The 19,880-nt window shown below is 45.4% G+C and overlaps 1 protein-coding gene across 1 annotated transcript in view; it reads left to right on the forward strand.

The window, feature by feature from the left end:
* Window positions 1–19,880, forward strand: part of LOC126297570 (Down syndrome cell adhesion molecule-like protein Dscam2) — a 647,360-nt gene that overhangs the window by 302,513 nt on the left and 324,967 nt on the right. The window contains exon 8 of the mRNA XM_049988565.1: window positions 11,587–11,788. Coding sequence (XP_049844522.1) covers window positions 11,587–11,788 — 202 coding nt within the window. The remainder of the gene's footprint in view (window positions 1–11,586; window positions 11,789–19,880) is intronic.

Here is a 19,880-nt window from a genome sequence, read left to right on the forward strand (position 1 = left end):
CTTTCTGTTCCATGGACCTGGACGTAACTGTATGTATCAAATTTATAAATTTCATGGATCTCTCGTTTGCCCTCTATTACATTCTTGTAGGCAAACAAATCTAGTGCCTCTAAGTACGCCCGCAGACTTCCGAAGCGAAGAAGAATAATATTCCGAAATGAGATTTTCACTCTGCAGCGGAGTGTGCACTGATATGAAACTTCCTGGCAGAGTCTCGGTCCGGCACACAGTTTTAATCTGCCAGGAACTTTCAAGAATAATATTGTTTCACAGCACAGATTGCATGACTTGTTACTGCAGCTCTGGCGGCGTGAGTGAGAGGAAGTGAGAGTGAGAAGGAAGCGTTTACAGACAAGGACGGAGATACGTGCGGTGCCGCCTCGGTGGGCAGCACACTGGTGTGCTAAACTTAAGGACGAAAGTTACTTCCACGTGATGTGTCACTGTCGAGTAACACAACTCGATGGAACTTGGACCAAACATAGAGAGAACTCCTACAGTAAATGAAGGAAACATGCAATGAGACGCATCCAAAGACAATAATTACACTTAAGTCGCCACCATTCACGATGGCCCACTAGAGCTAACAAAAGGCGGGACATGGTTCGGAATAGGGCGTGTGATCACCACGGACGGCAGCTCTTGTCCTCCAACGTGCTGCCATACTGGCCACGGGGCTGGTAAGCTGTTGAAGACGGCTAGATCGTTGATGCAATATGAACGTGCTCCCCAGTGCATCCCACACTTGCTCCATGGGATTTAAGCCGGAGGGACGGGCATAGCCATCACTTCTTCAAATATCCTCGCGTACCAAAAGCATTGTCGTCCATGAAAATGAAGTCAGAACCCAACGCACCCCTGAAAAGACGCACGTGGAGGGAGGGAGTACTGTGTCACAGTAACGTTGGTCGTTGGTGTACCGTGTTTAAAGATGTGGCGGTCCTATGCTCACGCAACATTATGACTGCCCACACCAAAACACCTGTATCACCAAAAGTATTATGTTGGACAATGTTTCTGGGTTCATCACGTATTCCGATCTCCTACCCGTTGCCTTATCGAACATGATCGTTTTGGTGATTCAGGCGTTATGGTGTGGGGAGGCATAACGTTGCGTGGGAGTACTGCCTATTTCCAGAAACGTAATTAATCCGGACTATAAATGCTTTCAATTTCCACCAAATTATCATATACTGGACCATGACAAGTGTAATTGCTGCTAACCTTTACAAACGCCTATTCCGAAATAACATCTGTCAACACACAATGATCAAGAAGAAAACAGTAGAACACAAATGATAATAATAATTAACTGAGAATCACTTTTCTAGATGTTAGCTATTACATTAAGATGAATGAAATACTAGCAGGCTTGCAACTTAAGAACTTTCATCGAAAATTGTGGGTGCCATTGCGTGAATTGCTAAATACACTATCATCTACCTCGCCGTGGCTCCTTCGAGCCATTGTTACATCCTGGTCGAACTGGATAAAGCGTCTACAGCCAATTCCACTGTTATATCTCTCCCCAAACGTTCGCAAAATTCATTTTGGTGTTTCCTCACATTTTTCTCCATCTCGCCAGTCAAATTATTCTTAGCAATGTCCTTCTGCAGCCTAAAACACACTCACACACCCCCAGAACGTTCCTTCTAAATGCACTCCAGAATAATAGTTATTTCTCAAGAAATATGGAAAGTGTGTCTCACCATCCTGACCTAAAGTCGAATGCAACGACATTATCTTCCACACCTATAATGAGTTGGTTAGGCTTAGCAGCCCGAGGTGGCCGAGCGGTTCTAGGCGCTGCAGTCTGGAACCGCGCGACCGCTACGGTCGCACGCTCGAATCCTGCCTCGAGCATTGGTGTGTGTGATGTCCTTAGGTTAGTTCGGTTTAAGTAGTTCTAAGTTCTAGGGGACTGATGACTTCAGAAGTTACGTCCCATAGTGCTCAGAGCTATTTTTGGTTAGGCTTATTCCCAGTCTCAGTTTGTGATGAGATGCTTTCCCCAGTTTCCCTTATCGTTAGGTATGCCTTGCGCTGACACAAGCATATACACACTTTTTTAAACAGTGTACAGAAAGCTGTGCACTAATCAGTAGGTTTCACTTTCCACGACTAGATAAAAATGAGTGAAAAACCCCAAGTATTCATATCCAAATTCAAAGGTTTACTTCTGGCACACTCCATCCATTCTGTACAGGAGTTCCTCGCAATATAGCTTTTCTCTGTAATGCATTACGTAATCGCAAACTATCTCATAATGTTTTTCGTGTTTTATTAACTTTTAATACGTTCATTTATTAAATTTCTAACCAGAATTCTGTAAACCATATACTGACTACTACCATGACCAGGTTACTTTCATGGCCACATAACTGTTGTCTTTCCCCGTCAGCGACATAATTCGGTGATATCCAGGAGTTACGCACCAAACTAACAAGGTACTTTAATTGTATACTTGTTTTGTAAATAAAAGTATCTTTTCCTGCTGCCACTTAATTTATTTTTCCCAGATGCAGTTCACCTTTTTCTTGTTCTAAGGCAGCATCTTGTAGCGGAAGACGGCCACGCAAACAAATTTGTTACTTTAATTATGTTTAATTAAAAACAGTAACGGTCGAAAAGTAGCCGACATGACGTACTTCCCGGCACTTCTCAGACTCAGATGGCGGCGTTCCTGTGGTGTCCGGCTGGGTACCTAGCGGCAGCCCCCGGCTGCGGGCCGTTGCCCTGTCCGTGACGTCACTGCGTAGGCCAGTGTCCGTCCGGCCGCGCCTTTGATGTGTGCCGCCACCGGGCCGCCGCAGGAACTCCGGACCCTCCCACGAGCCTGTGGGCAGGCCGCCGACGCGAAATTAAAGCCCCCTGCCGTCCTCTGGCACACGAGAACGCTGTTGTCCTGTCCTGTCACCCGGCGGCGCCGATGCTGAAACAAAGCTTGCCTAATGCGAGGAGGACTCACACACTGAGGCTTCCGAATAAAAATAGTTATACAGGGTGTTACAAAAAGGTACGGCCAAATTTCCAGCAAACACTCCTCAGACACAAATAAGGAAAAGATGTTGTGTGGACATGTGTCCGGAAACTCTTAATTTCCATGTTAGAGCTCATTTTAGTTTCGTCGGTATGTACTGTACTTCCACGATCCACCGCCAGTGGGCCCAGTTGAAGGAAGGTAATGTTGACTTCGGTGCTTGTGTTGACATGCGACTCATTGCTCTACAGTACTAGCGTCAAGCACATCAGTACGTAGCATCAACAGGTTAGTGTTCATCACGAACGTGGTTTTGCAGTCAGTGCAGTGTTTACAAATGCGGAGCTGGCAGATGCCCATTTGATGTATGGATTAGCACGGGGCAATAGCCGTGGCGCGGTTCATTTGTATCGAGACAGATTTCCAGAACAAAGGTGTCCCGACAGGAAGACGTTCGAAGCAATTGATCGGCGTCTTGGGGAGCACGGAACATTCCAGCCTATGACTCGCGACTGGGGAAGACCTAGAACGACGATGACACCTGCAATGGACGAGGCAATTCTTCGTGCAGTTGACGATAATCCTAATGTCACCGTCAGAGAAGTTGCTGCTGTACAAGGTAACGTTGACCACGTCACTGTATGGAGAGAGCTACGGGAGAACCAGTTGTTTCCGTACCATGTACAGCGTGTGCAGGCACTATCAGCAGCTGATTGGCCTCCACGGGTACACTTCTGCGAATGGTTCATCCAACAATGTGTCAATCCTCAGTTCAGTGCAAATGTTCTCTTTACGGATGAGGCTTCATTCCAACGCGATCAAATTGTAAAATTTCACAATCAACATCTGTGGGCTGACGAGAATCCGCACGCAATTGTGCAATCACGTCATCAACACTGATTTTCTGTGAACGTTTGGGCAGGCACTGTTGGTGATGTCTCGATTGGGCCCCATGTTCTTCCACCTACGCTCAATGGAGCACGTTATCATTATTTCATACTGGATACTCTACCTGTGCTGCTAGAACATGTGCCTTTACAAGTACGACACAACATGTGGTTCATGCACGATGGAGCTCCTGCATATTTCAGTCGAAGTGTTCGTACGCTTCTCAACAACAGATTCGGTGACCGTTGGATTGGTAGAGGCGGACCAATTCCATGGCCCCCACGCCCTCCTGACCTCAACCCTCTTGACTCTCATTTATGGGGGAATTTCAAGGCTCTTGTCTACGCAACCCCGGTACCAAATGTAGAGACTCTTCGTGCTCGTATTGTGGACGGCTGTGATACAATATGCCATTCTCCAGGGCTGCATCAGCGCATCGGGGATTCCATGCGACGGAAGGTGGATGTATGTATCCTCGCTAACGGAGGACATTTTGAACATTTTCTGTAACAAAGTGTTTGAGGTCACGCTAGTACGTTCTGTTACTGTGTGTTTCCATTCCATGATTAATGTGATTTGAAGATAAGTAATAAAATGAGCTCTAACATGGAAAGTAAGCGTTTCCGGACACTTGTCCACATAACATATTTTCTATCTTTGTGTATGAGGAATGTTTCCTGAACGTTTTTCCTTACTTTTTTGTAACACCCTGTATGTACAGGTCATCCATACTATGTATCGAGAATTGCAACGATTTTTGAATCTTGTCGACATCGACATTGGCAAGATATTGCTCTCGAAAATTCCACGACCATATCAAAATCTCTACAGTTCTTCCTCAGACTAGCCATAATGTAGAGAAAGAACCGAGTAGGAGATTTCGGTTTAAATATGTTGAGTGATAAGTTTTACCAAAATATTTTTCATTTACCTACTAAAACATGACTAAAACTTTCATTCTATGTTTGCATGCAGTAATGTTCATTTATGATACTTTTGACAGATGATGAAAGCAATGTATGTACTGTGGGGCGGCAGGTGGAATAATTGTTAAATATTCCTATTATTTATTTAATGCTGTTGTTTGTCGTTCTCAACACTGGCTCTCTAACTACAATATTCGCAACCAGAAAGTGATTAGCAAAACGTGAAGCCTGTAATTAGAATTTCTAGTGCCCACTTCATCTGAGAAATACATTTATAGCTACAGCTTATAGCTCTGAGGAATAGGAGATTGTCTGGGATTCATAATCAAAAACCATTCTCTCTAAAATGTTCACTATATTCTGAAAGTCACAGACCAAAACGAATCCACATAATCCAACTACCAGAGCAGTTCAGAGTCTAATGCGCTGATGCAATTATAACTGTTCAAATTAAATGTTTAAGTGAATGCTCGCCATAATTTGATGATAATGTCCTCAAACGCCACGCTAAATAATGGTAGAGTGTCTGTCCTGCGGCGGCACTTGAAAATACGGCATACACAAACTAAAGCTAGATCATTAACGTCATCCCAAAATTAACACTTCACTCGAAACGATTTCATGGCTACGCGTATCCCCAGTAACTTATTACTGCATCCGAGGCTGTTTATATCAACAATACCGACGCGACGACGCGACTCACGGCACAGGTGGTGCGCTAATCAGCGTCTGGAGAGAACTGGGGCCATCCTTCTCTCGCGCAGCGTCCTTACATAAAAAGCCACGGTGAGGACGGCTAAGGGAACGCCTGATCAAATCTGCTCTCCCGACTAGCCGCCGGGCTAGTAATGCACCACTTTAAGTTATCGAATAAATCATTGCTTCCTTTACTGATGGCTGATGAAGTTTTCAATTTAATTGTGCAATCAGCACACAAGTAAGTAATCATAATAAAAGTCTGACGTGGCTAAGGCAAATATTTTGGGCGAGAGAATTAATTTAATTATACTATACACAGTAGACGAGCTCTGAACTTGCTCTTTGGAGATACGCTATAGCTATAGTTTTATAGTTATTCTGTTGAAACTTCTCACATTTTTATGATTATAGCGGATCTCCTTTCTACTTAAATTTGAACATTCTAGCTCTATTTATTCGCCTACGTAATCTATCTTGCTTCTTTAATTTCTAATACAAAAACCAGAAAATCATGAACTTCAACTAAAATTTAAATTTGTGAGATCCAGAATACTGTTTCTACTAAATTATTATGCATAAGGAATCTAAATATAAATTTTTAAGTTTCCAGCTCTTTTCTGTTGCGCCAATGATTTTCAAAGAGAAACATTCAAATTTCGAAAATGGTTAAAGTTATTGAACTGATATCCAACACATATTGACTTTGTATTACTCCTGACATGCTAGAAACGTTTCAGGTTATTTACTTCATTTTAAAGTATTGCACAGTATTTATGACGTCATAGCTAGTTACAGTGGATTAGGCTGGCACACAATGGAAAGACTGATGTGAATTTTATAAGGCGTGAGTATGCTGCTTCCCTACAGTACGAACGGCAAAACGACATTTTTATGTGATGTAAAACAATTTAACAATTATCAGATATTTTTACTTTACTTGTGCTGTGAAACCATGCTTCTTGCCGATGGTAATGAATCTATTCCAATGGGAAGTACCCTGTAAGCTTTGAAGATTTTGCGAGTTTGAATATATGTGACATAAATGGCAGAATCTTTTCTTCACATTGACTTAGAAGCTTAAATGTTTTACATCGCCCAGAGACCACACGATCTTAATATGTGACATACATTTCAACTTGATATACCAATCTGTTCCACGGAGACGGCTGTGACCGAGCGGTTCTAGACGCTTCAGTCCGGAACCGCGCTGCTGCTATGGTCGCAGGTTCGAATCCTGCCTCGGGCATGGATGTGTGTGATGTTCTAAGGTTAGTTAGGTTGAAGTAGTTCTAAGTCTAGGGGACTGATGATCTCAGATGTTAAGCCCCATAGTGGTCAGTGCCATTTGAAACATTTTCTGTTCCAGAGAACGACAAATGCTCGAAAGAGTCATTTACCTGCTCTCATACCTGTTGTTCTTGTTGTCTTCAGTCCTGAGACTTGTTTGATGCTGCTCTTCATGCTACTATATCCTGTGCAAGCCTTTTTTTATCTCCGAATAACTGCTGCAATCTACATCCTTCTGAATCTGCTTAGTGTATTCATCTCATCATCTCCCTCTACGATTTTTACCCTCCACGATTCCCTCTAATACTAAATTGGTCTTCCCTTGGCGCCGCAGAATGTGTCCTACCAACCGGTCCCTTCTTTTAGTCACGTTGTGCCACAATTTCCTCTTCTCGCCAATTCTATTCAGTACTCCTCATTAGTTACGTGATCTACCCAACTAATCTTCAGCATTCTTCTATAGCACATTTCGAAAGCTTGTATTCTCTTCTTGTCTAAACTACTGCTTGCTCTCATACCTACATCTACATAAATACTCCAGAGCACAATTTGTAGTTCATAGTGAATTGTACTCCCTACTCTAATATGGCCATCTTCCCATTTGCAGATAAGTTGTGAAAGAACGACTCTCTTTGACTCTACACACACTCCGATCTCTCTTAACTCCTTCTTCTGGATCCTCGGCAGGAATTCTGTGCGGATACAATAATCATTATCCAACTGGCTTTTATAATACACTCCTGGAAATGGAAAAAAGAACACATTGACACCGGTGTGTCAGACCCACCATACTTGCTCCGGACACTGCGAGAGGGCTGTACAAGCAATGATCACACGCACGGCACAGCGGACACACCAGGAACCGCGGTGTTGGCCGTCGAATGGCGCTAGCTGCGCAGCATTTGTGCACCGCCGCCGTCAGTGTCAGCCAGTTTGCCGTGGCATACGGAGCTCCATCGCAGTCTTTAACACTGGTAGCATGCCGCGACAGCGTGAACGTGAACCGTATGTGCAGTTGACGGACTTTGAGCGAGGGCGTATAGTGGGCATACGGGTGGCCGGGTGGACGTACCGCCGAATTGCTCAACACGTGGGGCGTGAGGTCTCCACAGTACATCGACGTTGTCGCCAGTGGTCGGCGGAAGGTGCACGTGTCCGTCGACCTGGGACCGGACCGCAGCGACGCACGGATGCACGCCGAGACCGTAGGATCCTACGCAGTGCCGTAGGGGCCCGCACCGCCACTTCCCAGCAAATTAGGGACACTGTTGCTCCTGGGGTATCGGCGAGGACCATTCGCAACCGTCTCCATGAAGCTGGGCTACGGTCCCGCACACCGTTAGGCCGTCTTCCGCTCACGCCCCAACATCGTGCAGCCCGCCTCCAGTGGTGTCGCGACAGGCGTGAATGGAGGGACGAATGTAGACGTGTCGTCTTCAGCGATGAGAGTCGCTTCTGCCTTGGTGCCAATGATGGTCGTATGCGTGTTTGGCGCCGTGCAGGTGAGCGCCACAATCAGGACTGCATACGACCGAGACACACAGGGCCAACACCCGGCATCATGGTGTGGGGAGCGATCTCCTACACTGGCCGTACACCTCTGGTGATCGTCGAGGGGACACTGAATAGTGCACGGTACATCCAAACCGTCATCAAACCCATCGTTCTACCATTCCTAGACCGGCAAGGGAACTTGCTGTTCCAACAGGACAATGCACGTCCGCATGTATCCCGTGCCACCCAACGTGCTCTAGAAGGTGTAAGTCAACTACCCTGGCCAGCAAGATCTCCGGATCTGTCCCCCATTGAGCATGTTTGGGACTGGGTGAAGCGTCGTCTCACGCGGTCTGCACGTCCAACACGAACGCTGGTCCAACTGAGGCGCCAGGTGGAAATGGCATGGCAAGCCGTTCCACAGGACTACATCCATCATCTCTACGATCGTCTCCATGGGAGAATAGCAGCCTGCATTGCTGCGAAAGGTGGATATACACTGTACTACTGCCGACATTGTGCATGCTCTGTTGCCTGTGTCTATGTGCTTGTGGTTCTGTCAGTGTGATCATGTGATGTATCTGACCCCAGGAATGTGTCAATAAAGTTTCCCCTTCCTGGGACAATGAATTCACGGTGTTCTTATTTCAATTTCCAGGAGTGTACTTGTCGGAACAAGCTTTACAGCCTTTTGCGAATACCGATCTACCTCCACTCTGTACTCTGCAAATCCTTATGAAGCTAGTGTGGTAGACGGTTCTTTTTATTATATCATTTAATAAAATTTCTTTCAGTTACATTCACAAAGGTAATGTGGAAATAGAGATGGTGCGTCTCTGTGCAAGCCGTTCTTTGCCAAATTCTATCTGCATTATCTCTACCTAGGAAAGTGAAGAATATTGACAGTTTCTGCATTGAAAGTTGGTTGTTCAAGTTCTCTAAGCATATTCTCACTTCTTTCTTCAAGTGCCTGCCACGTAAGATATTTCAGTTTTGGTTCTTGCACTCTCTCATCCGTCAAAAAATCGCACTGCCCTTTAGTGATTACAAATGACGTCCCCCGTTAGTCTAAGCTGGATGATGTCCGACAGTTGAGTAGTATTCAACTTTGAGCTGTAAATGTGTTTTTAAAGTTTATTTTCGCCCTTCACATCAAAAAAGCAAATCAGCGTTGTTTTGATGTTTGCTTCGACTTGACTTTTTTTTGGAGGGGGTGACGATGACATTTTCCATTGGCTTGACTATTGCTTTGTTTCTGGGTCGCTTCTTTCTTCAAGTGTCTACCACCTAAGATATTTCAATTTTAGTTCGTACACTCTGCTCGCGTATCATGTCATTTCTGGAAACCCAGAATCTACTCTGTAGGAATCAAGATGGTTTCCGAAACCCAACTCGCTTTCTTTGTTTATGAGACCCAGAAAATATTAGATATAGGCTCGCAGGTAGATGCCATTTTTCCTTACTTCCGGAAGGGGTTCGATGCAGTTCCGCACTGTCGCCTGATAAACAAAGTAAAAGCCTACGGAATATCAGACCATCTGTGTGGCTGTATTGAAGAGTTTTTAGAAAACAGAACACAGCATGTTGTTCTCAATGGAGAGACGTCTACAGACGTTAAAGTAACCTGTGGCGTGCCACAGGGGAGTGTTATGGGACCATTGCTTTTCACAATATATATAAATGACCTAGTAGATAGTGTAGGAAGTTCCATGCTGCTTTTCGCGGATGATGCTGTAGTATACAGAGAAGTTGCAGCATTAGAAAATAGGAGCGAAATGCAGGAAAATCTGCTGCTGATAGGCACTTGGTGCAGGGAGTGGCAACTGACCCTTAAAATAGACAAATGTAATGTATTGCGAATACATAGAAAGAAGGATCCTTTATTATATGATTATATGATAGTGGAACAAACACTGGTAGCAGTTACTTCTGTAAAATATCTGGGAGTATTCGTGCGGAACGTTTGGAAGTGGAATGATTATATAAAATTAATTGTTGGAAAGGCAGGTACCAGGTTGAGATTCATTGGGAGAGTCCTTAGAAAATGTAGTCCATCAACAAAGGAGATGGCTTTCAAAACACTCGTTCGACGTATACTTGAGTATTGCTCATCAGTGTGGGATCCATACCAGGTCGGGTTGACAGAGGAGATAGAGAAGATCCAAAGAAGAGCAGCGCGTTTCGTCACAGGGTTATTTGGTAAACGTGATAGCGTTACGTGGATGTTTAGCAAACTCAAGTGGCAGAGAGCCGCTCTGCATCGCGGGGTAGCTTGCCGTCCAGGTTTCGAGAGGGTGCGTTTCTGGATGAGGCATCGAATATATTACTTCCCCCTACTTATATCTCCCGAGGAGATCACGGATGTATAGTTAGAGAGAATCGAGCGCCCACGGAGGCTTTCCGACGATCGTTCTTCCCGCGAACCATACGCCACTGGAACAGGAAAGGGAGGTAATGACAGTGGCATGTAACGTGCCGTCCGCCACACACCGTTGGGTGACTTGCGGAGTATAAATGTAGATGTAGATGTAGATGAACAGTGACATTAAAACAGTTCCCGCAGCATTTGTACTGAGTTAGAAACAAAATTTCACACCTGCACGTTCTTCACTTAAACTTTCCATCATGATCAAGGAAACAAGAACAAAACAACGCAATCAGACAATCACTGCAAATGAACAGAACAAGCCAGTTCGACAACACAAGCGGCACTGAAATGGCAATGAGTTGAGCTATACATGCCTAGCGGCAGAAATACTCACTACGTAAGTCAGCCCATGGCAGTGTTATTCCGATTTTTTTAGGGTACCCCTCGTACAACAGTCTGGGGGCCAATTTGCTTCAGGAGAGGATACAATGGCTTCATGACACTCTTCCCCACTGAAGCAGTGCATACATCTAGACCAGAGAGGATGGGGCGTCATACTGACAAGTGGACTCATTTTTATGTAAATTGGACTCGATCTTGTAATGAAGTTTCTGTAGCCGTGAAGTTTCATTTTGTTTCCTGCAGCGTATATTTGGCTCGCTGACAAAGTGGTCAGATATTTAGAGGAACGTTATGGCCTAGTACACATGTGAGAGGCTGGATGGCACTTTCGCAAAACTGGCAGTACCTCAGCTGTAAGTACCAGTCGTGAGTGTCATCCAAGGAAGGACGGTAAGTTCTTCATACTGACACTGAAAGACAGGGGCTCACAGATTCATTCCTGGATCACCATAATTGACGATAGGTTACTGGCCATCATTTGAAGCTCACGCAGAATGATTCGCACCTGCCGCAGATGTTCTCGAGTTTCCCATTTGATGCAGGTGGTGGCACGAGTCCGGAACACCTGTGGGATCGTCAGGACGCGTGTGGGCGTCTCAGGAGGCGCTGCACATCCTGGGGGCGCGGCCGGAGGACTCCGGCAGGTGGGAGTGCCGGGTGAGCAACGCCTTCGGGGAGCAGCGGGTGCACGCCTCGCTGCAGGTCACTGCGCCGCTGCAAGTACACGTCACACCGCACCTGCTGGTGAGTCCACCTCGAGATGGATTGGACCGAATTGCTGCGCGAAGATGATTCTGCCACGAATGCTCCCGTCATTTCCCAAGACTATATTGACATGATAAGAACACAGGGAGGCGTAGTACCTTCCAATCCAAAGCCCACAACTGCCTCCGACTCCTCAAACTCCTCTCTGGCCAGACATGGGAGTTGCAGCCCTCTACCGTCCTCCACACATACAAATCCTTAATCCGTCCCATCCTCTGTTATGCCAGGTCCGCCGGGATATCTGCCCCCCCCCCCCTTAATTGTATAAGTCCCTGCAGATCCTTGAGCGCCATGCACTTCGCCTCGCCTTCCGCATACGCCTCCCGTCCCCCACGCGGAACCTCTATGATCTCATTCCTTTCCCCCATTTGCTCCTATTCCTCGAACATATCCGCTTGCTCTACATCTCCCGCCGCCTTGATCCCCCTCACCCCCTGGTTGCTCCTCTCCTCTCCCATCCCCGCCCCCTGCCACTTCTTCACTGTTGTGTCCCCCCTACCCTCCATCTCTACACCCTTCATCTCCGGAATTGTGCGACTGCTATGGTCGCAGGTTCGAATCCTGCCTCGTGCATGGATGTGTGTGATGTCCATAGGTTAGTTAGGTTTAAGTAGTTCTAAGTTCTAGGGGACTGATGACCACAGCAGTTGAGTCCCATAGTGCTCAGAGCCATTTGAACCTTCATCTCCTTTCCCAAGATGGCTTCCATCAACTCCCCCTCTCTCCCTCCATTAATCCTCCTATCTACTCTGATCCTCACTCCCCCTCCTTTCCTCTGTCCTTTCCCTTTCGCATCTGCCCTGCCCCTCTCCCCCCTTATGAGCCCTCTCCCTCCTTGGTCGCCCCCCTTTCGTTTTTTCTTCTCATCCCTCCTTGTTTTTCCCCTCCTCCACGTCGCCCCCCCCCCCCCATCTGCCTATGGATCGGGAGTGTCATCTTTGTGCCACCATTATCGTGCACTGTTTTACAGTGAGTCTTCCGTGTTGTGTCTTTTGGGAAGTGATGTGAACAACCATCATACTGTCGCTGCATGTGATTTTTTATCTCTTGCGAATAGAAACCAGACTGTCGCCCTGTTTTTTAATTGTGTATGTAGTATGTTAATTTTCTGAGTCCTGTGAATTTTATTAACATTGCCAACCCCTTTGCTTTCTGTTTTAAGTTTCCGCAATTTTCCGCCATTTTACACTATCAGTCAGCGTTTTATCGCCTATTTTCCTTGTTTCTTTTCTTCTTCCGTTTTTAAAAAATTCTGTAGGCTGTAGAGCAGCGTACTAAGCTACTGGTAGCCCACCCCTTTGGGGGGGGGGGGGGGGAATTGAAAATCAATAAAGAAAAATTTACAGGACGAAAACCTCATCATCCACAATGATGCAGCGTTGTCAGTAAGCTTTAGGCGTAACGCCTTGCGCATCACTCCTGTCACGTGTTAGAACGATATCTTTATGACATGAGTCATCGACAGATGTCACCAGCTGACACGGACCTGAGTTACAGAGCTGCACGTAGTTGTACTAGTGGGCGGCAGAGGTCAGCACTTGACGGACAGTGCTAGCAGTCGTAGTCAAAATAAGGTTGTAAAGTTACCTTTGATTAATATTTAATGTTTTTGCATAATTAATTGTTTTATATGTGTAGTAATTAGTAGTGTGATTGTTGTATGAGTGAAGAAGAACAGAAGTAAATGAAAATTGTTTTGTTTATTCACGAAGTACCAGTAAAACTATACAGGAGATTTACTATAATTAAATGTGCATTCAGTTTATGGTACTAATAAATCGTGAGTAGAACACAAATTAATCGGTAATTTCGGAAGGAGTAATTTTATATTTGTTACTTTTCTAAATTTATTTATTTAGCAATTGCCATAGAAAGAAATGTTTTACTATGATTGGTCAATGAAGTAAAACGCGGGATAATACTGCAACCTGATTAGCTGTTTGTGGTATCAGCCAATCAGAAAAATGCAGGCTCGCGCCAATCTATGCTGGGAACAAAGCCTTTGGTGTGATCTAGTCAAGTCGGGGCTGAGTGTTCGAACTAGTAACGTCTCATTGAAAGCAGCTCCAACGAAAGTACTGTAAAATCGCGGAAAAATGCTAATTACGAGTTCGCGAAGTAGTGTATTTAAGTGAACGGTGTAGTGAAAGTAGTGTGGTAATTTCGGACGGAATATCAAAATTATTGCGTTTGACTTTTAGTTAAAACCGCGTGGCGTGTTGTGCGACCTAAGACTTGAACAGGTTTACGTGTATAGGAGAGTACACAACATTTGAGCGAGCATTTTCATAACTAAACGATCCGGTGAAGTCTATTAACTTCGGTAACGGGTGTAAATACCATAAACTGGCTACGTGTGTGATTGTGGTGTGCGTGGGAACTTTACATTGTGTTGCCACTTAGTACGGACTTGGCAGTATTAACTGTGATCTTTATCGTAAAAATATACCTGAAAATTTTCACTGCCAAGTTAAAACTTTTATTTCAGTAGCTAGCCATATCCGGTGTACCGGACAATTCTACGTATGTTGCGACCTGCAATAGACAGTAGTGGTCTAGTATTTTCTACTACAGCTTTTAGCTAGACAAATGAACATTGCTGGACACTGGCAGGGCGGTAAAAAGTAGCATGCCGCGCCGCAACAGCATGACATTCCTAACGCAGAGATATCTTCAGACATAAAAGGAACTTCGGAGGTGCCCAAGGGAATGGTATAGGACCATTGTTGTTCAGAGCATGTACAGGATGTTTCAAAAATGACCGGTATATTTGAAACGGCAATACAAACTAAACGAGCAGCGATAGAAATACACCGTTTGTTGCAATATGCTTGGGGCAACAGTACATTTTCAGGCAGACAAACTTTCGAAATTACAGTAGTTACAATTGTCAACAACAGATGGCGCTGCGGTCTGGGAAACTCTATAGTACGATATTTTCCACATATCCACCATGCGTAGCAATAATATGGCGTAGTCTCTGAATGAAATTACCCGAAACCTTTGACAACGTGTCTGGCGGAATGGCTTCACATGCAGATGAGATGTACTGCTTCAGCTGCTCAGTTGTTTCTGGATTCTGGCGCTGGTCTTTCAAGTGTCCCCACAGAAAGAAGTCACAGAGGTTCATGTCTGGCGAATAGGGAGGCCAATCCATGCCGCCTCCTGTATGTTTCGGATAGCCCAAAGCAATCACACGATCATCGAAATATACATTCAGGAAATTAAAGACGTCGGCCGTGCGATGTGGCCAGGCACCATCTTGCATAAACCACGAGGTGTTCGCAGTGTCGTCTAAGGCAGCTTGTACCGTCACAAATTCATGAAGAATGTCCAGATAGCGTGATGCAGTAATCGTTTCGGATCTGAAAAATGGGCCAATGAATCCTTTGGAAGAAATGGCGGCCCAGACCAGTACTTTTTAAGGATGCAGGGACGATGGGACTGCAACATGGGGCTTTTCGGTTCCCCATATGCGCCAGTTCCAGGTAAAAATAAGCTTCGTCAGTAAACCAAATGCTGCCCACATGCATATCGCCGTCATCAATCCTGTGCACTGTATCGTTTTCGAATGTCTCTCGTCCAGCAATGGTAGCAGCGCTGAGGGATTGCCGCGTTTGAATTTTGTATGGATAGAGGTGTAAACTCTGGCGCATGAGACGATACGTGGACGTTGGCGTCATTTGGACCGCAGCTGCAACACGGCGAATGGAAACCCGAGGCTGCTGTTGGATCACCTGCTGCACTAGCTGCGCGTTGCCCTCTGTGGTTGCCGTACGCAGTCGCCCTACCTTTCCAGCACGTTCATCCATCACGTTCCCAGTCCGTTGAAATTTTTCAAACAGATCCTTTATTGTATCGCTTTTCGGTCCTTTGGTTACATTAAACCTCTGTTGAAAACTTCGTCTTGTTGCAACAACACTGTGTTCTAGGCGGTGGAATTCCAACACCAGAAAAATTCTCTGTTCTAAGGAATAAACCATGTTGTCCACAGCACACTTGCACGTTGTGAACAGCACACGCTTACAGCAAAAAGACGACGTACAGAATGGCGCACCCACAGACTGCGTTGTCTTCTATATCTTTCACATCACTTGCAGCGCCATCTGTTGTTGAAAATTGTAACTACTGTAATTTCGAAAGTTTGTCCGCCTGAAAATGTACTATTGTCCCAAGCATATTGCAACAAACGGTGTATTTCTATCGCTGCTCGTTTAGTTTTTATTGCTGTTTCAAATATACCGGTCACTTTGAAACACCCTGTATAAATTATCAAGTGGACAAGTCGGAAGTTCTATATGTTATTCGCGAATAATATCATTAAATGCAGAGACATTGCAACGCTAGAAAATTGTAACGAAATGAAGGAAGGCCTGCAGAAGGTTAGCACTTGGTGCCGGGGCTGGCAGTTGAACCCCGTCAGAATTAAATGTAAAGTACTGCACATTAAACAAGCTGATTACACGATTGTCGAACAATCACTGCACGCAATCATATGCAGTCAGTACCTGAGAGTATTCATAACATAATGTCTGTCCACAGGCCGTGTCGGGCCTATCGATACCGTCCGACCGCCTTGTCATCCTCCGCCAGTGACGTCATTGGATGTTGTATGAAGGGGAGTGAGATCAGCACTCCACCCGGCCGTTCTCAGTTTTTGTGACCTCGAGCCGCTATTACTCGGTCAAGTAGATCTTCAGTTTGCATCAGGAGGCTATTGCACCCACTTCCAGTCCTCCCACCAAGTATATATCGCTGTTAATATCTGGAGTCGAACTTGGGTCCTCCGCATGATGGTCAGCCGCGCTGACAACTCAGTTATGGAGATGGAATGATAGTCTTCGTAGGGATCGATTTGAAGTGGAACGATCAATAAAAAGTTCGTTTCCATCAGGAACAGTGTGAGGCGCGACCGTATTAATTAGATCCACAGTAGGGAGAAGGCTGCCCTTCGTCCAGTCATGGAGTCCGCTGCTCGTGGTCTCGCGTTCGCGTTCTCGCTTCCCGAGCAAAGGGCCCCGGGTTCGATTCCCGGCTGGATCAGGGATTTTCACCTACCTCGAGATGACTGGGTTTTTGTGTTGTCCTCATCATTCCATCACCATTCATGAAAGTGGTGAGATTGGGCTGAGTAAAATTTGGGAATTTGTATGGGCATTGATAACTGGGCAGTTGAGCGCCCCACAAACCAAATATCATCATCATCATCATCATCCTAATCGTCGGGAAAGTATATAGCAGAGTGAGAGTCATAGGAAGAATCCTCAGGAAGTGTGATCCAGCCACGAAGGAGACAGCTTTTAAAACCCTCGTTCTGCCGAATCGTTTGTCTCGGATCGTTAGCAGATAGGACTGATAAAATAGGTACAGAATTTTCTCCTTGATTCCAGTCAGCGATCATGCACAAACTGTCGTCAGACTATTCATTTCACTTCAGATCTGCTTGAAACAAAAGAAAGCTGGTACTTTATTACCATAATATGATCAACCAAGAGCCAATTAAATTAGAATAACCAAATGCCGGAGGCACAAAGAATGGACGTAAACGACTTTCCAAAGCAGGCTTTTCTTGTAAATCAGCAGGAAAAAGGAAATGTTGAAACCCATAAAAAATAGAGAAAGAATTTCTTATACATAACAGGCTCAATGCATAAAAATAAGCGTAGAAGAAAAAGAGAGATTAAGTCAAACTGGCATGCACTGTATTAGCGTAACATAAGACGAACTTCTGCTTAAGCCAGAAGTGAAAATGGTCATTGCGGACCAAAATCGATAATCTTACGGCAGTTTAATCTTATTTTTGATTGTAATTAAAGAAAGAAAGTTTGAACTTCCCGGATCATAGTCTTTAGTTGCGATTATGTCGCAGCTTGTAAAAGATGTAGAGATCTCGTTTAGTACGACCGCTAGTGGAGCATCATTCTTCTGCTGTCAGGATGGCATGGCTGCTAGGAGTCATGGTCGGCGACGAATGAGAGCAGCTTAGCAGATGCTGGATGGTCGTTACATCAGTTAGATCGGACGATACTCGCCGGCTGTCAGATCATCATTTTCTGTCAGAGAGGTCACAGTTCGTAGTAATTGACGAAAGTCATCGAGTATAATAAAAGTGAATTCTGGCGTTACCCAAGATAGTGTTATAGGCCCTTTGCTGTTCCTTATCTATATATACGATCTGGGAGACAATCTGAACAGCCGTCTTCGGTTGTTTGCAGATGACGCTGTCGTTTATCGACTAATACAGTCATCATAAGATCAAAGCAAATTATAAAACGATTTAGAAAAGATATCTGAATGCTGCGAAAATTGGCAGTTGACCCTAAATAACGAAAAGTCAGAGGTCATCCACATGAGTGCTAAAAGGAATTCGTTAAACTTCGGCTACACGATAAATCAGTCTAATCTAAAAGCAGTAAATTCAACTAAATACCCAGATGTCACCATTACGAACAACTTAAATTGGAAGAAAATGTTGTGGGGAAGGCTAACCAAAGACTGTGTTTCATTGGCATGACACTTATAAAACGTAACAAATCTACCAAGGAGACTGCGCACACTACTCTTGTCCATCTTCTTTTAGAATACTGCTGCGCGGTGTGGGATCCTTACCGGATAGGACTGACAGAGTACATTTAAAAAGTTCAAAGAAGGGCAGTACGTTTTGTACTGTCATGAAATAGGGGAGAGAGTGTCGTTGAAATTATATAGCATTTGGGGTGGACATCACTAAAACAAAGGCGTTTTTCGATGCGACGGAATCTTCTCATGAAATTCCAATCACCAATATTCTTCTCTCAATGCGAAAATATGACACCGACCTACAAAGGGAGATACGATCACCACAATGAAATAAGGGAAATCGGAGCTCGTACGGAGCCGGTCGGAGTGGCCGTGCGGTTCTAGGCGCTACGGTCAGGAACATAGCGACCGCTACGGTCGCAGGTTCGAATCCTGCCTCCGACATGCATGTGTGTGATGTCCTCAGAAGTTAAGTGGCGTAGTACTCAGAGCCACTTGAACCAGCTCGTACGGAATGGTGTAGGTGTTCGTTCTTTCCGCGCGCTGTATGAGATTGGAATAATAGAGAATAGTGAAGATGGCGCGATGAACCCTCTGCCAGGCACTTAAATGTGATTTGTAGAGTATCCACATAGATGCAGATGTAGATGTAGATGACCATCCACCTCGATCGATGCTCCTGTGGGCTACATGGAAGCCGTCCCGTCACTGTAGCCGCCGGTATATGCGATGTCACTACAGCCACTACGGCTTTAGTGGCTGCATTGAGGCTCCCGTGGCGGCCGTCCATTTCCTGTGGCACCCAGCTCGATCGATGCTTTCGTGTACCACATGGTAGTAATGGCTGTCTTGCTACTGTGGCTACCAGGTTGGTTGATGCTGCTGTGGCCCACACAGCGGCCATCCGCAGTGGCCACCAGTTCAATGCCCTAATAGCGGGTTGGGCTCACATAAAATGTTGTAATTACACTTCGCCGTCAATGAGTAGTCATCTATGTTGACAACACACTCTAATGTGTCACTCATGTCAGTGTGAAGAGGGCCATTATTCTCAACCATCTATTAGGCACACCTACCTATAACCACATCTACTGAAATGACTAAAATCCTATTTGCAAAACACACATTCATTCAATGACTCGTAAATTCTCAACTTCAAGAGATCGTTGTATAATGTGCTAGGACGCTAGGTTATGACAGTCTTGCTCTGAGGGGTCTGCGCTGCAGTGGCGCTACCGTGCGTTGTTGAAGAGCGGCAAATCCTTCTTCGGATAGACGAGCTGCAGTGAAACTGGAGCAGCAACGGCGACTGCAGCTGGAACTGCAACTCTTATGTGCTCTTCCTGGAACTCTCGTAGGAACACAAACACCCTTTACCGATTAAGCCACGGACTGCGACGGCATCCTGCTGTGCAAACGCTACGCACTATTCGTGCCACTTGATGCTTGACGTGAAACACAACTCCGCTCTGCTAGCTTCTCTGCAGCAGGGCGCTGGAATTTGCTGGCAGTCTGCCTTCGCCTGACGTGGCGGCCGTTCTGTGTAGCTTGC

This window comes from Schistocerca gregaria, chromosome 1 (assembly GCF_023897955.1).
Source record: "Schistocerca gregaria isolate iqSchGreg1 chromosome 1, iqSchGreg1.2, whole genome shotgun sequence".
Classification (NCBI taxonomy): domain Eukaryota; kingdom Metazoa; phylum Arthropoda; class Insecta; order Orthoptera; family Acrididae; genus Schistocerca; species Schistocerca gregaria.